The sequence below is a fragment of the Paramacrobiotus metropolitanus genome, unplaced genomic scaffold, assembly GCF_019649055.1.
Source record: "Paramacrobiotus metropolitanus isolate TYO unplaced genomic scaffold, Prichtersi_v1.0 Parri_scaffold0000278, whole genome shotgun sequence".
NCBI classification, from domain to species: Eukaryota; Metazoa; Tardigrada; class Eutardigrada; order Parachela; family Macrobiotidae; genus Paramacrobiotus; species Paramacrobiotus metropolitanus.
The window spans coordinates 28230-45027 of record NW_026570498.1 but is presented as its reverse complement, the minus strand read 5'-3'; the positions used below and the strand labels follow the sequence as shown (position 1 = coordinate 45027).

At 47.5% G+C, this 16798-nt stretch overlaps 3 protein-coding genes across 3 annotated transcripts; all 3 read right to left on the bottom strand.

Annotated features, from left to right (window-relative positions):
- Positions 1 to 5252: 5252 nt before the first annotated feature.
- On the bottom strand, positions 5253 to 7350 carry LOC129601798 (uncharacterized). The gene is made up of 3 exons (XM_055500698.1): positions 6560 to 7350; positions 5668 to 6492; positions 5253 to 5596 (listed from the first exon to the last, which is right to left on the bottom strand). The coding sequence occupies exons 1-3, from the start codon at positions 7241 to 7243 to the stop codon at positions 5441 to 5443; spliced, it is 1665 nt and encodes a 554-aa protein (XP_055356673.1). The 5' UTR covers positions 7244 to 7350; the 3' UTR covers positions 5253 to 5440.
- A 3138-nt stretch (positions 7351 to 10488) lies between these two features.
- LOC129601799 (uncharacterized) lies at positions 10489 to 12561 on the bottom strand. The gene is made up of 3 exons (XM_055500699.1): positions 11801 to 12561; positions 10872 to 11731; positions 10489 to 10806 (listed from the first exon to the last, which is right to left on the bottom strand). The coding sequence occupies exons 1-2, from the start codon at positions 12482 to 12484 to the stop codon at positions 11447 to 11449; spliced, it is 969 nt and encodes a 322-aa protein (XP_055356674.1). The 5' UTR covers positions 12485 to 12561; the 3' UTR covers positions 10489 to 10806; positions 10872 to 11446.
- Positions 12562 to 13414: 853 nt separating this feature from the next.
- On the bottom strand, positions 13415 to 16539 carry LOC129601797 (uncharacterized). Its single transcript, XM_055500697.1, has 3 exons — positions 15544 to 16539; positions 14189 to 15088; positions 13415 to 13851 (listed from the first exon to the last, which is right to left on the bottom strand). Exons 1-3 carry the CDS (start codon positions 16237 to 16239, stop codon positions 13702 to 13704), a joined length of 1746 nt encoding a protein of 581 aa, XP_055356672.1. The 5' UTR covers positions 16240 to 16539; the 3' UTR covers positions 13415 to 13701.
- Between the last annotated feature and the right edge of the window lie 259 nt (positions 16540 to 16798).

The following is a 16798-nucleotide window of genomic DNA, read 5'->3' as shown; positions in this document are numbered from 1 at the left end:
TTTCAGCCGGATGTCGGCATTGCGCAGTGTAATGAATTTCAGAATATTCAGCAATTTCGTAATTTCAGTTCCCGTCAAAAATCTTCTCGATCTGCGATGATAATGTGATGCGTGGATGGGGACAGATGCTTGAAGAGAGCTGCGATCATAAAATAGGTCCGTTCAAGATCTTCACAAAGATCCGACGAGATGAGTCCGGCGCTGTCGAGAACAATATGCTCCTCTAATCCAGCGGAATCCAGAATACCGTTCCATTTTGCGCAGACAGTGCGCAGTTTGGTCTGCGTCACCGTGTCAAGGTATGAGAAGACTTCCCTCCACAATTCCGTCGGCAACACAGCGACTTCATCCGATTCTAAAATATGGACTACTGGTTCTGGCATCCGCAAAACGGAACCAAATAACGCGTCGTGAAAACTGCTGAGATTGCCCTGCAAAACCCCATGACTATTGACAACGCACCGTAGCATAACACGTCCTTTACAATTCCTTAGTAAATTGATCAACAGCGTTTTCCACTGCAACAGAGCATCGACGCTGAATGTACACTGCACAGCCGTCCGCAGTGTTCACTGCCTCAGCTTGGGCAGCATACCAATGCTGGTAATTGGATCCACTTTTCTGCTCCTTCAGTGCGGCTGTCACTAAATGTATGGGACAACTTTCCGGCAGTCGTAGTGGGCGCTTGACGAACCTCCCTTTCGCCACGCACTTTGGCAGATTCCCGATTTCGGCCTCGACCGGGGACTGCAGCGCACTGGACTCCTTTTTCCAGCGAATACGCGACACAGGAACCACATCTGCGCACTTCTCAGGTTTTCCTTGCTGAATAACAGCCACGGCGTATTTGGAGTGCGCGATGCCGACTTCTCGACTAACTGCGCGGGAACAGGTAAACGCGCGCGATGCAATGTCGCGCACCAGAACCTCTGCGGGCATTTCAGGCGGAGGATTGGTGCGGGCCCGTCGTTTTGGTCCAGGTATCGGCCGTCATCATTCAGAACACCCCCTCAAAAGGGATGAATTCCCGGCGGCGTCCGAGACAGAAGAAGTCGATGTAAAGCCCGTGGTTCGCCACATCCACCACGCGCCCGTAACGAAACAGGCCGTCCTCGCCCAGCGTCTACAGTGTTCCACGGTCGGTTTCTTCGGATCATTGCCATAATTCTATGATGTGACAATTCAAATCTTCGACGTTTTAAAACAAGCAAAGTGTCAAAGAAGCAATTAGTTTCTGTTTGCGCCCTCAGAAAACTATCAAATTTAATGTTACCGTACAAAACAGAAGTCGTACATGCGGATCTACATTTTTGCAGCGCTGGCAAAATGCAGCGTATGACTGGCAGGATAACGTGATCGCCAACCGGCATGGGCGGTGCGCACTGCGCTACCGGAAAAAATGTGGCTGCCAGAAAGCTTGCAGCTGCAGGCTGGCAACACAGATGTGTGCAGATTTTGGACAGATTTTGTTAAGTGTGCACCCAAGTTGCTTCCTCGTCCTAAGTGGCAAAACACCATTTCCAGTTTTGTACGTGGAAATTGTCAACCATGTGCAGCACTACGAAACGCGATAACGCTGTGTACATTCTGGGCAGCGATCAGCGGATGCGCTACAGGAAAGTAGTGGACGTGGCATACGATGGCCTCTTCGTCGATCTGCTCTGTCCGAATCCTGGTTGTGAATTCGCGCCTTTTGGCAGCATCTTCTCACCCCGTCCAATCAATCGGATGGATATGATGAATTTGTATGACCTACAACAGGCCGTCGTCGCAGTAGGGATTCTGGTGCGGGGAGACGCCAACGGGTCCATGGATAGACGTCAACGGTCCATGGCGGACCCAAATCATTTGAGTGCCTGGTGAAATGTGTCATGCGCTATGAAATTGGCCACACGAAGTATGCTGGGGGGCCGTTGTGCACTGGCAGAGTTCGCCGGCACAGAACGCGTTGGCATAACGTGCCTCAGTGATCAAGCTGGACGTCGGTGGATGGCGCGATGATGGTCGGCGACATGTGCAGTAAGTAGCTGATCCAACCGGAAACACCTGCGTACCGGTTTAGTGCCGCGTCAAACTTCACTTGCTGATTTATGGCGGTCTTGCTTTCGCGTACAGACCTCCTTCAAGCCGTCGTGGCGATTTTGTTAGCACGACAAAGCCTAGTGCAAAATTCAGTTCCGAATACAACTATCTGTGGATAGAGGAATTCTTTGCCGGGTGCGGCATACAGTGCGATGCTATCTAGCTCGAATTGCCTTGCCTCATTGGCCTGCAGCTTATATTTGGAACCGGAGCAATGGCAACTGAGCGAAGTGGCTTGCTGCCGAGATCCATGTCGACATGGACACCGCTCGACTGCCGCCGGTAGATGGGGATTTCATCAGTACATTGAGGGACGCGTTGGAAACGGCACTGCCGATCCCGAGCGTGCAGATCTTCAGAATCTACAGCAGCGGTTGGAGCGCGCGGAAGACAAAGAAAACCTGAAAGCAGCTGACTGCAAGGTACGAATGCCCATTGCAGCTGGAATGTCATTTAAAAGCACGGAGCTAGATTTTGTTCGGTGGATATTATGGGCGATACAGTTCAGTGTTCCGCGTCCGTCGGCCCATTGCCGCAGGAAGAAATAGTACAAGAGCGGCCTGGGAGATTTGCATTTGGAGAAATTGTCGCGCATTACCCCGCACTTTCTCGTTGAAGGGCAGAAGAAAACGGCTCGGAAAGAATTGTTAATTTTAATTTATTGTCTTGTGCAACGGGACACTGTCCCCTCAAGGCATTTGACATTCCAAAAACATAATAAACAACAAAGGTTACACGGAAGATGGTGTATTTGGTAAAGAAGAATCATTAGTACAGTATAATCTATCCACATTAAGTACGGCTAGACAAACAACAGAAATCGTAAAAAGTAAGCACGCGGCTGGGCAAACACAGAAATCATGAAAAGAAAGTACATACAGTGAGCAGAAGATTACGGAAGATCACATCTTGTTGGTTATGTGAGATATTACATATTGGCTTAATGAACTGAGTAAAAAGGAAGGGAAGGGATCGCACTGGTGTCCAGTGTCGATCGATTGTGCCCTATGCGATGACATGCACAATTCTGCTCCAAGGAATGCTCCAAGGCTACAGCGTTGGTCGCTAGGATGTGTTGTCAGGCTTTGCTTCTTACTTTGTATAGGAATTTTTGAATCACATATCTTGCTTTCTCTCAGATCTTGTCCGATTCATTTTTCCTCGTATGTTTTCGTCTGATTCACTAATCGCACCGCCCTGTGCTCGATGTGCTTGTTATTTGGATTTGGAGCAGAGCGATACATTTTGCGCTGTGTTTTCCACTTTTCCTTATAAGAATAAGTTTTTTTTTAAATTAAATCAATTGTTTTGAAAAAATTGCTGTAACACGTTTCGAATGCCCAGACTTTCGAGTTGCTAACTGGCTACAGGCACTACGTTTTGTCAACGTCATGTGATACGAATTTATGAACTTTAGTAAGATATTATTATTTATTGCGTGTTTTAGCCATTTGAAACTAACAGATTCCGGATGAAGTGCACGTAATATATAAGCAACGGTTTAGCAATGTGATAAAAGTCTGCAAAGTTTGAAAAAGTTTATTGGTCAAACATTCGTAAAGAAGCGTAACGAAGGCCAGAGAGTTTACGTGCCGACAATAAAGAACGGTTTCAAAATGGTCGGAAAATGATAAAATGAACTTCGGAGCGCAACAGAATACTGAACCTCTCCAAAAGTCTATCTTACTGTAATTCGTCATACTCAACAACCGGAAGTTGCGGGCACAAATGGTTTGTGAAGCGTAGTGTATACAAAGTAACAAATTTTCGCGTTTGCGGAAACAATCAGAAACGGGGAAAAAACAGTCCAGCACCGCCCGGCAGACTGACGATATCAGCGGGACACCATGTCCACGCACCGGAAGGGCTGTTCCGCTGCAGTACTCCCACGGGAACCGACGAAGATGTTTCGGCATAGGCTTTGGCGAGATGTCCTGCGTCTAAAGGTGGTATCGTGCTGCGGCGGAATACGGTGTCGAACGGGATGAATTCGCGGCGCTGATCGCGATGGAAGAAATCGATAAAGAGCCCATTGTCCGTTAGTTCCACGACGCGTCCGTTACGTAACTGGTGGTCATCGGTGAGAACAGCAGTGTAAATACACTGCGGGATGATCGGATTCCGCTGTACATGGTCGATTAAGGTGCAAGACAGGTTTTTTGATGCCGAAGTTTAATGTACAGAATAATGACATGACACTGTAGCTAGACGTACAATGTATTCAATGCCCGTCTCTAAACGAATCAAAGCCTTACAATTGTGATGAATAAGGAGTAGTCCGCAATGGCTCACGTACAACAGCGCCGACACCTTCGCGTCTAACAATCGAAATTCGTCAAACAAACGACAAAGGCAACATTCCTCGACGTCCCATGACTTTCTACGCTTTACTAGGGCTGTACCACAGTACCAGCGCACGTGCGGAATGCACAAACTAAACTGCCACCTCTGCGATGATATCATGCATTACATCCGGCTGTTTCCAAAGTGTTCACTATGTCAAAAAGTGTAGCGTTTGCCAGATTATGCCGCCAAACGTCTGTCAAAAATCGATTGATATGGGTGCTTAAGCAATGCTTTTCTATTGCGCGAAATCATGCGCGACGGTTGGAACGGAAAGCACGGATGGAAAAATATCGTTCATGAATGTTAAGCGGCGCAAGGACAGTACGAATGGGGCACCGGGATGAAAATTGTTAATATGGCAAAATTATGCTAGCGAAGTCGCTTGAATGGGACGAAAATAGATTTTATATACCCTGTTTCTAATTTCGATTTTCCTGTTTCGATCGATCAGCTGGAGTTTGATTTGCTGTAGTTGTTCTGGCACTGGCAGCGTGCACTTCTGCCCATTGCCAACCTGGTGCTAATGTTTTAAAGGCTATTTGGCTAGGATGATTTCTTAATTGCCACTCTTCAGTACACGTACATACGAGTACAACGTATGTTAATCTTGTGTTGAACTGTGTAGTAATGGCCCCCGTAATAATCTTGTGCAGAACTGTATATGCAGAAACGTAGAAGTTGTTTACCTTTGAAAACGATAGGAGTTTTACGTGACAGACAGTAATATTCTGCATACTGAATCATCGTAATGCAGAATTAATCAGCATGTTACTGGTATAGCGTTTTAATAATTTGGATTTACGTACATTACGTTTAATCGAATACAAAATTAACGACCTGGTACAAAAACACCGCATCCTTTCCTGAAACTTTTCGGGATAAAATCAAAACATTTATTAAAAATTAAAAGATAATGTTAGTAATAAGTTCGTTACTAAGTGAACAATGGGTCAACAAAAAATCCGCGAAAAGTTAAATAAATAAGTCTCGGTCTGGAATGAATCTGGAACCATTAGCGAGACAAGGCGTTCATTAAGTGGATGAGGAAATGCATAGCCAAACGCGACAGTTTCTCCACATTTAAACCCTGCAGACCATCCACGCACCACTTCTTCCCGCGGTAATGTAGCGAGGGACGCGGATCCGCCGTCTGCGTCACACACAGTGTCTGCAAAAAAAGGCACCCATGTTTTCATCGAGCATAACTTTGGATGTGTCGGCGACTCGGTGCAGTGCTACCTTGCAGATCATGGCTGTGTATTCCATCGAACTCCCTCGTAATCCGCCGGTTTGGACTTTTAACCAGTTCGATAAGCGACGAAATTCCGTGAGACTTGGCGCTAACAACCCCGCTTCCATGGCACTCCACAGCGCGTAGTCTAAGCGGCCATTAATGCGCTGTCGACTCTTCATAATTTTCACGTTCAGCTTCCATCCATCCATGCGTGCCACAGTGATGTTGCACCGGATCAAATGGATTTCATCACACCGAAGATTCCCGCGTGGGAGGCTGGAAAGCGGGCAAGGATTGCTGGCGTATGCAGAAAGATTCTTGTGATAACGGCACTGAGTTCCTTGTTTGCCCTTATCCTGGCTTCTCAGCAGAGATATCTTCAGTCCGACGAGGAAGATGGCTTTCAGTCGGATGCCGGCATTACGCAGTGCGATGAAATTCAGAATATCCAGCACTTTGAAAATGTCAATATTTGTCAACCACTCTCCTCGATTTGCGATGATAATATGGTGCGTGGATGGGGAAAGACGCTTGAAGAGAGCTGCGATCATAAAATATGTCTGACCAAGTTCGCACAGATCCGAAAAGGAGAGTGCCGCGCCGTCGACGACAATATTCGCCTTCAAAAAATCAGAATCCAGAAGAGCGTTCCATTTTGCGCCCACAGTGCGCAGTTTGCTCTGCGTCACAGTGTCCAGATAGGAGAAGACCTCCGTCCACAATTCCGTCGGCAACACAGCAACTTCATCCACTGCTAAAATCGGGGCTAACGGTTCCGAGATTTGTGAAACAGTATCAATCAACGCCCTGTGAAGCTTGTTAAGATTTTCCTGCAAAATTGCATGAAGAAACATCGGCACTGGCTTGAGACCATTAAGATAGCATGTCCTTGCTTACCAATTCCTTAGTCAAATAAATATCGTCGGATTCTACTCCAGCACCGCACCGACGCTGAATATACACCACACATCCGTCCACCATGTCCACACATTCCGCTTGGGCAGCATACCAGCGCTGGTAGTTTGTTCCACTTTTCTGCTCCTTCAGTACTGCTGTAACCAAATGTATGGGACAACTTTCCGGTAGTTGTAGAGCCCGCTTGACGAACGTCCCTTTCGCCACACACTTTGGCAGATTCCCGATTTCGGCATCGATATGGGACTGCTGCGTACTAGACTCCTTTTTCCAGCGGATACGCGACAAAGGAACCACATCTTCGCACTTCTCGGGTTTCCCGTGGTGGATAACAGCTACGGCGTGTTTGGCGCGCCCGATGTCGACTTCTCTCATGACTATCTGCGCGGGGAACCACGTCCAAGCACTCGATGTACTGTCGCGCACCAAAACTTCTGCGAGCAGTTCAGGCGGAGGATTGGTGCGGGCCCGGTCGTTCTTGTCCATGTATCGGCCGTCATCATTCAGGAACACCCCTTGGAAAGGGGTGAATTCTCGTCGGCGACCAGGGCAGAAGAAGTCGATGTAAAGCCCGTGGTCCGCCACATCCACCACGCGTCCGTAACGAAACAGTCCGTCCTCGCCCAACACGTCCACGCTGTTCCACGGTCGGGTTCTTGGGCTCATTGCCACAAATCTGTGGTGTAACAATACAAATCTTCTACGTGGCAAAAGAAGCAAAGTGTTAATGCGTCAAAGAAGCAAAGAATGCTTCTTTCTGCGTTCTCAAAAGCTATCCAACGTTACCGTAGAAAACAGAATTGTGCAATGTGCAGCCGGATTTTGCAGTTTTACCGCACTGGCAAAAATGCAGCATGAGCCATGGAGGCAGCTAAGATAACGTGATCGCCAACCGGTAGGGGCGGTGCGCACTGCGCTACCGGAAAAAGTGCGCTGCTGCCAGAAAGCATACAGCGGCAGACTGGCCGCACATCCTCTTGTTGTATGGCGGTTTTGCTACCAGTTGTTCGTTTGACATGTGTTAATTCTGGACAGATTTGTTTAAGGGCGCACCCAAGTCATTTCCTCGTCCTAAGTAGCAAATTGATTCGGTTCATCATTGATTCGGTTGTCTGGTGAAATGCGTTATGGGCGGCGCAGTTGGCCTCACGAAGTGTGCGGACGGGTCGTTGTTATCCTGATGCAGTCCTGATGCGGAGCTACCGTGCATCGCCATCGTTCCCGCGAAACGCATTCGACAGCCTTTTGATGTGGCAACTTAGCTGCGCTTGCCTGAGCGGTATAAAGCCGCATGAAAAGATAACATACGGTTGGGGTTCCGACAAGCACTCATTACTGAGCGATCTCATCCGTTAGGCGAATTCACTTGACGCGTTTATCGTGCGTAGTGTGGACCTGGGTGAAGAATTCCGCTCGTTGACCACTGAAGAAACCGCGGCTCTCGTTAAACAATTGCAGAGCAACGATCTCGCCTTCGTTTACTAGGTAAGCAGATGTGTGATCACAGCGGCGCAGTTCAGATGGTGGTTAGTGCGAAATGCTTCATTACGGCAAATATCTTTTTTTAAAAGGCGTTGAACGGTTTTCAGGAATGGTGTTTTCATGAGGAATTGCTCAACATCGTGAAGTATGTTCACGATGAACCTCGGACAACTGATGACGGGACGGCGCCCGACGGAACTGTGGCAGGAGGAGATCTTTTCCCACTTGAACACCGTGATGCAGATGAAACTGCGCACTGTGTGCACAACGCGGAACCACATAATGGATGCGCCGGCGCTGAATGGTCATCCACAATGACGATTACAGCGAAAGGGATTACGATGATTTTCTCTACCTGGCGGTTGGGCGACTATATAAACGCTTACGCCCTGGCACGGAACGCGTTGTCACAACGAGCCTCAATGATCAAAGCTGGGTATTGGTGGATGGCGCGATGATGGTGGGCGATTTGATGAAGTATGTAGCTGATCCAACCGGATTTCAGTTGCGTACCGGTTATTTGCGTCGCGTCAAACTTCAGTTACTGATTTACGGCGCTGTCACTTGCGGGTAGAATCCTCATTCAAGCCGCCGCAGCGATTTTATTGGCACGACAAATCCAAGAACAGAGCGCAGTTCCGAATACAGCTATCTGTGGATTGAGGAATTCCTTTCCGGGTGCTGCAGATTGCCGTGTGATGCCATCCACCTCGCGAACTGCCCTGTCTCATTTGCCTACAGCTTTTATATGGAACCGTAGCATTGGCAATTGAGAGCCAAGACTAAGTGGTTTGCTGCAGAGATCCGCACCGCACGATTGTCGGTAGATGGGGATTTTGGTAGCACGTTGGCGGACGCGTTTAGAGCGGCACTGCCGGTCCCGAGCGTGCAGGATCTCTAAAACTACAGCAGCGGCTGGAGCGCGCGGTGAAGAAGAGGTAAACCTGTAAGCAGCTGTCTGCAAGGTACGAATGCCAGTTGCAGTTTGCTAGAATGTTTTGAATGGACGGAAGTCACGGAACCAAGGTTTTGTTCGGCACACGTTATGGGCGGTGCAGTCCTGTGATCCGCGCCTGTCAACCCATTGCCGCTGCAAGAAATGGTGTGTGAACGGTCTTGGTAATTTGCAGTGGGAGAAATTGTCGCGCATGATCCTGCACTTTCTAGTTGCTCGCTGAAGTAGCGAAGAAGAAGAAAAGCTTGGAAAGGATGGTGCCCATGTGATGTGATGCACAATTCTTTATGAGTACCACCGACCACGGATATTTTGCTGCTATTTTAGGCGTTTTTGTATAGAAGTGTAAGAAATTAAATGTTTTGCCTTTTCTTGTCATGTTTTCTGATTCACGCTTGCTGTTGTATTTTTGTTTAATTGGCTGTTCGGTACACAGTAAGCCTGCTACTGTAGTTGTATACGAATTACGAAGCTGCACGATACACTGCTAGAGTTCTGTTATAAAAATAAAATATTATCCATAAAATTCGCATTAAAATTCCCCAGCAGTACAATTCCATTTGTTCAAATTTGTTCAACAGCTGGTGTCGCGACAGTCAGCGGTGCGAATGCATGCCTATAGTCGGCACGCGAGTGTAGTGAGTGTGTACTGTACAGACAGTACAGTGTATACTGTATACGTATTTAATCGTAAATTCTCAAAATTAAATGGTTCACTGCTCAGTGGCTTATCTGGTTTCGAATCGTATACATCGGTTTGCATTGTTTGTACAATATGAAAGGAAACCGTCCGCGGTCTTTTGTACTGAAGTTCTGGTTAATAAAGTGGTCTTTTGGCTGTGTCTGCAACAAGAACACTCTGTTTCCGCTGTCGTTTCCCCGTTTTCTGACGTATTAATTTGCTTCCGGTACATGACTGACTGTACAACCACATTCGCATGGAAGCACATTAGAATTTCAACGAAAGTATTAACAGCAGTTCTCAGAAACATAATATTTTCCGTTTAAAGTTCGTTCCGTATGATCACGAAGTTTCAAGTCAGTCGTCTTGCACATGGATGCTTGAAAGCAGACATAGCGTCCGTTAACATAAACAGTACATACAGCATACATGAGAAGTCGGTAAGGTAACAAATCAACCGGGTCCGGAAGTACCAGTAAAACAGATGGAAGTTGCATCTGTTGCTTTCGTGAGTACGATTTATTTATTTAGATTTCCACCGTGCTGATCAGCTGAGAGAATCAAGTACTGCAGTCTTGTTCAACATCTCTGGGTTATTAGGGCAAACTTACACTACAGCGTTGAACAAAAACTTATACAGTATATTGTTTAGATTCCACATGATAATCGTTAAACGGCATTTAACTGGCCAAACCTATATTGCAAAAGAGTTTTTGCTGACATTTTACTTCCATACCAGACAGTTAGAGAGATACGTATAATCGGATACAGAATTAACGACCTGATACATACACGCCGGCATCCATTCCTGAGACCGGGATAAAATCAAAACATTTATTAAAAATTAAAAGATAATATTAGTAATAAGTTCGTAACAAATAGAACAATGAGTTAACAAAAAAATCCGCGAAAGGATAACTACATAAATCTCGGTCTGGCATGAATCTGGAACTATTAGCAAGGCAAGGCCTTCATCAGTAGGTTGAGGAAATGGAGCGACAAACGCGACAGCTTCTCCGGCTTCAAACGCCGCAGACCATCCACACACCACTTCTTCCCGCGGTAATGCAGCGAGGGACGCGGATCCGCCGATTGCAGCGCGCACAGTAACTGCAAAAAAACACGCATGTTTCCGTAAAGAGTATTTCCGTTTTGATGTGTCGGCGCAGTGTTACCTTGCAGATCATGGCTGTGCATTTCGTCCAGTCCGCAATATATGGCACTGAATTTGAACTTCTAACCAGTTCGGGTTTAATTTTTTCGAATTTCAACCAGTTGAACAGGCGACGCAACTCCGTATCGCCTGGCGCTGATAATTCCGCTTCCATGGCACTCCACAGCGCGTCTAATATACGGCCCGTAATGCGCTGTCGACTCTTCATAATTTTCACGTCTAGCACCAATCGATCCGTGCATGCCACAGTGATGTTGCATCGGATCAAATGGATATCATCACACCGAAGATTCCCGCGGGGGAGGCCGGAAAGCGGGGAAGGAATGCTGGCTAGAGCAGAAACATGTTGATGATACCGGCATTCAGATCCTTGTTGGCGCTTATCCGGGCTTCTCAGCAGAGACATCTTCAGTCCGACGAGGAAGATGGCTTTCAGTCGGATGCCGGCATTACGCAGTTTGATGAAATTCAGAATATTCAGCACTTTCGTAATGTCAGGTCCCGTCAAACATTGTCCTCGATCTGCGATGACAATGTGGTGCGTGGACGGGGAAAGACGCTTGAAGAGAGCTGCGATCATAAAATATGTTTCCCAAGATCTTGGCACAGTTCCGACAAGGTGGGTGCCATGCTGTCGAGAACAATATCCGCATTCAATAAAGTGGAATCCAGAACATTGTTCCATTTTGTGCAGACAGTGCGCAGTCTGGTCTGCGTCACAGTGTCCAGGTATGAGAAGACCTCTCTCCACAATTCCGGTGGCAACATGACGCCTTCCTTCATTGCTGAAACCTCGATTAACGGTTCCGAGATTTGTGGAACAATATCAATCAACGCCCTGTGAAGCTTGTTCAGATTTTCCTGCGAAATTGCACGAATAAATGTCGGTGCTGGTAAACATGAACCATAAGACAACCATATCCTCCTTACCAGTTCCTTAGTCAAATGAATATCGTCGGCTTCCATTCCAACATCGCATCGACGCTGAATATACACCACACATCCGTCCTCAATATCCACCCCTTCCGCTTGGGCCGCATACCAGAGCTGGTAGTTCAATCCACGTTTCTGCTCCTGAAGTGCGGCTGAAGCCAAATGTATGGGACAACTTTCCGGTAGCTGTAGAGTGCGCTTGACGAACGTCCCTTTCACCATGCACTTTGGCAGATTCCCGATTTCGGCCTCGACCTGGGACTGCTGCACACTGATCTCCTTTTTCCAGCGGATACGCGACATGGGGACCACATCTGTACAGTTCTCGGGTTGCCCGTGCTGGATTACGGCCACGGCGTATTTGGATTGCGCGATGTCGACTTCTCTCATGACTATCTGCGCGGGGAACCACGTCCAAGCACCCGATGCACTATCGCGAACCAGAACTTCTGCGGGTATTTCAGGCGGAGGATTGGTTCGGGCCCGGTCGTTGTGGTCCAGGTATCGGCCGTCATCATTCAGGAACACCCCTTGGAAAGGGGTGAATTCCCGGCGGCGACCGGGGCAGAAGAAGTCGATGTAGAGCCCGTGGTCCGCCACATTCACCACGCGTCCGTAACGAAACAGGCCATCTTCGCCCAGCACGTCCACGCTGTTCCACGGTCGGGTTCTTGGATTCATGGCGACAAATCCAGGATGTAACGGTACAAATCTTCTACGTTGTGAAAGGAATCACAGTAGCAAAAAGAGCACGTCGCTTCTCTCAGCATAAAAAAAATCTTTCCAATACGATATTAATTTTGCACGCCGCACGAGGCTGCCACGAGCTGACTGGCAAGATAACGTGATTGCCAACCGAGATGGGCGGTTGGTACTGCGCTACCGGAAACAAGCGCGGTTCGTAGGAATAACAGTCGGCAGCCACTGAATTGACTGAAATGAGCATGTTTACGGTAAACAGTTTACCCGATTGCTTTTCACAAAAGTGTAATAAGATTTAATTCTTAGCTAGTGTAAATTGCCAGTGACCATTTACGGCTTCGGGCACAATGGTGATTATTTACCAAAAATATTAAATGCTTCCCACCTTAGGCGTCATTCAAATATTACGTAACGCGATTTATCGTGATTTTTGAGCACCCCCCACCCCTTCTAACACCACATAACAAAATTTTCAACCCCCCAGCTGCAAACGTAACGAAGAGGCCGACCACCCCCCCTATAAAAATACAATTTAAATATATTAATTTTTTTAGTTTTTTTATGGGGTGTCGGCCCGCACGTAACAAAAATTTTTGGACCCCCTACCCCATGTAACAAAGCGTAACATTTTTGTTAGACCACCCCCCCACCCATGGCCGTTACGTAATATTTGAACGCTGCCTTATCCCACGTTTCCGGTAAATTGTGGAGATATCTGCACATGAATGTGTAATTATTCATATCACCGAGGTTTATATGACCATCGAAAATATCACTGGGTAACTGTTAATGTTATTGACGGACAGCCATTAAAGTCGCTACTTTCGCTCCTAATCGAAGGAATACTATGTAGTTGCATAAAACATAGCCCTGAATTTAGTAACTTGCTGAGAAAATTCAATTTTCCTACACAATTAAACGCACCGTTGCACAAAGGCGTGGAAACATCTCTTGCCGATAACGATTAAAAAAACACAAAAAAGCTAACAACAGATCCAATCCCTGGTTAAGAAAAACATGGCAACAAGCTACGAGTCATCCAAACAACTCTACCGGTAAATGCAAGTAATAAGGCGAAAAGATAGCGAAACAGCTTAACAAAGCCATCTCCATATTGATTATTGGTATTAGTGTTAATATAACACGAACTGCTGATGGCTGCCTCACACGATGTGCGCGAGACCGAGATTAACTGTTCATAATGATCGCATTAATTGGATGAGGAAATGCAGCGCCACACGCGACAGTTTCTCCACCTCCAGTTCCTGCAGACCGTCCACACACCATTTCTTCCCGCGGTAATGCAGCGTTGGGCGCGGATCCGCCGTCTGCGTTGCACACAACGTCTGCAACAAGAACACCAGTATTTTATAAAACATTCCCGTCTCCGCTTCCTAAGGTTGCTATCCAGACAGTGGCGTGCCGTCTCAAAATTAAAAAAAACACTTTTCAATTTTATTAGTTTTTCTCTGTCGTAAACAAAAAAATTAAATCAAAAAATAAAGAGTTATCGATGGGTGTAAATAAATACCGACGCCGTTATTTTCCACCGATATTCCACTGCCTTTTATAAACCGGCATTTTATGTATTTGAACGGTAATTCTGTCTTCGTCGCACACAGCGCCTCTAACCCGACAACCCCTGTTTTCTCGAAACTTCTCCGCTTTCAAGCGCAAATTTACCTTGCGCACCAAGGTCATGTATGTGATCGCTTGCTGGGTTAACTCCGCGGGTGCTTGAAATGCTGTCGAGTTGAGTAGAATTAAGTTGCGCGTTAACCACTCCGACAAGCCACGTAATTCCGTGTCCCGCGGCCGTGACAGTCCCGCTTCCATGACACTCCACAGTGCGCCGCCGAAATCGTCAGTCAGAATGTGTCGATCCACATGAATTGCCGCTAAAAGCTTTAATTCATCCCCCGGATAGCACCGGGTGGAAATAATGCACTCAAAAGTGAGAGCGCATTGTATTAGCTGGATATTCACACACGGCAGACTACGCAACGTCAGCATGGAGTTCCACCAGGTACTGGTGGTGTGCCAGTGGCGGTAACAGGCGGTGGAGGAACAGGTGACAGGAGGCTGATGCAGCAAGCACGGGGATTCTGGCTGGTCGTCGTACCAACACATCGGCAAACAGGACTTTAACCCGCGCAAATGAATGCCTCGCAACCGGACACCGGCCTTCCGCTGCGCAGTGAAATTCACGGCATTCAGGACTTCCAGCACGTCCATTTCACTCATACACCGTCCGCGGTCTGCGACCACGATGTGGTTGCTGGTGGAGGTGAGGTATCGGAAGAGGCATGCCATCATACAGTACACCGGCCCCAAATCGCACTGGTAGAATGCCGCGCTATCGAGGACAACATCACCCTTCGTGAACGCCGAATCCAGAAGGGTGTTCCATGTGGTGCACACCGGGCGCAGACGGGCCTGTGTCCAACTGTCCAGATACGGCAAGACTTTCACCCACACTTTCATCGGCAAAACAGGGGCCTCCGCCGCTGCAGTGTTAACCAGGGGCTTTGGGATCCGTGAAACGACATTCAGCAGCGCGCCGTGCAAATTACAGAGAGCGTCCTGCAAATTAAGCACTTCGTTTTGTCTCAGATTTCAGCCACTTTAAGTATACGGTTGGATATTTTGGTCAGCGGTCGTTTATACCACCCCCATGTAACGCGCTAAATAAACAGCGGCTGATCACAGTAATCATCAAAATAAAATTGAAAATTTAAACCTTATTAAATTTGCAACCGTGGAAGAGCGATCTTTTACATTTGCACCCGGTCCAATTCCTGCTCTTCGTTCGGTATTTTTTTTTATCAAAATTTCTCTAGTTTATGCTTCGAAATTCATAACCGAAGTTTTTACTATGAAAACCATTCATTTCTGGCATTTTTGCTTGTCCTGAAATTTGAACACCAGGTGACCGAAATGAAAACGTATTCTGTATGCTTAAAGTGACCGAAATATGAGACAAAACGAAGTATCGCATAACCAACTGCGGAAAGGGCGCGCAAATGGTTTTCCCTTACCACCAGCTCTAGTTCCGCTGGAGAATCGTCGGGTTGCGCTTCAGCAGTCGCCCGACGCTGAACGTAGAACACACAGCCGTCGACAATGTCCACGACCTCGGAACGAGCACCGTACCACTCCGGACAGCAATTGGGGTCTTTTTTAAGCTGACGCACCGCGGTGGTGACCCACGCCGCCGGATATCCGTCCGGCAGCTGTATGCTCCGCTTCACGAACGCCCCTTGCGTAGGGCGCTGCGGCGACGCTCCCGGTTCGCCACGAACTGCCGCGGCGGCTTTCTGCCCGTCCGTCGACGCCTGCCAGCGGATACGCAAACTGGGAATAACGTCCACTAACTTCCCAGGCTGCCAGCGACGGACGATGGCCACGCTGTAATCAGCCAGGGCGATGTCGCGGGTCCGCAGGAGCAACTGCGCCGGGAACCAGGTCCAGGTACCCGATGCACTCTCGCGCATCAGGACTTCGGCAGGCAGATCTTTCGGAGGATAGGTCTTGGTCATTTCTTTGCGGTACAGATAGCGGCCGTCATCGTTGAAAAAGACCCGGTCGAACGGTGTGAATTCCCGTCGGCGACTGGGACAGAGAAAGTCGATGAAAAGCCCGTTGATCCCCACATCCACTACGCGTCCGTAACGAAAGTGGCGATCGTTGCCTAGGACGTCCACGCTGTTCCACGGGAGGCTTGTGGGAAACATTATCAACAGCTGCAGTTAAATCCAGGACAACATCTCAAAGGAAATCAAACTGGTTTGGATATACTAGACACTGACACTGTAACACGAACACTGCAGGGAATCGCTTTGGGTTTCTTATCAACCAACACAGCCGCACAGCCCGACGCCACTTGCTGGCTACCCGGACGAACTTATCAGCTGATTATCAGTACTCTGTTGAGGTGGATCATTCGGAATCATAATCAGACTTGGAAAACCATCAAAAACCATAAAGACTTTTGTCTTTTTTGTGATAACAAAACTACAAAAATTACAAACGAATTGGTAGCAGATCCATTGCGCAGTACTTTGGCAATCATAGAAATTCTCAAATCACCAGTTGACGTAATTGACAACCGTGGATGGCTGCACTGTTCAACAGCTTTGCGGTCATTACTGAAATTTTGCGCACTCTGAGGGAGAAAACATTTAAAAAGCCATAAGTTTTTCGATTTCTATAATTCTATGTACTTCGTAAAATATCTGTAACATGTGAAAATATGTTACTACATTAGTCTGTACAAATTGAGTCTCCCGCGGT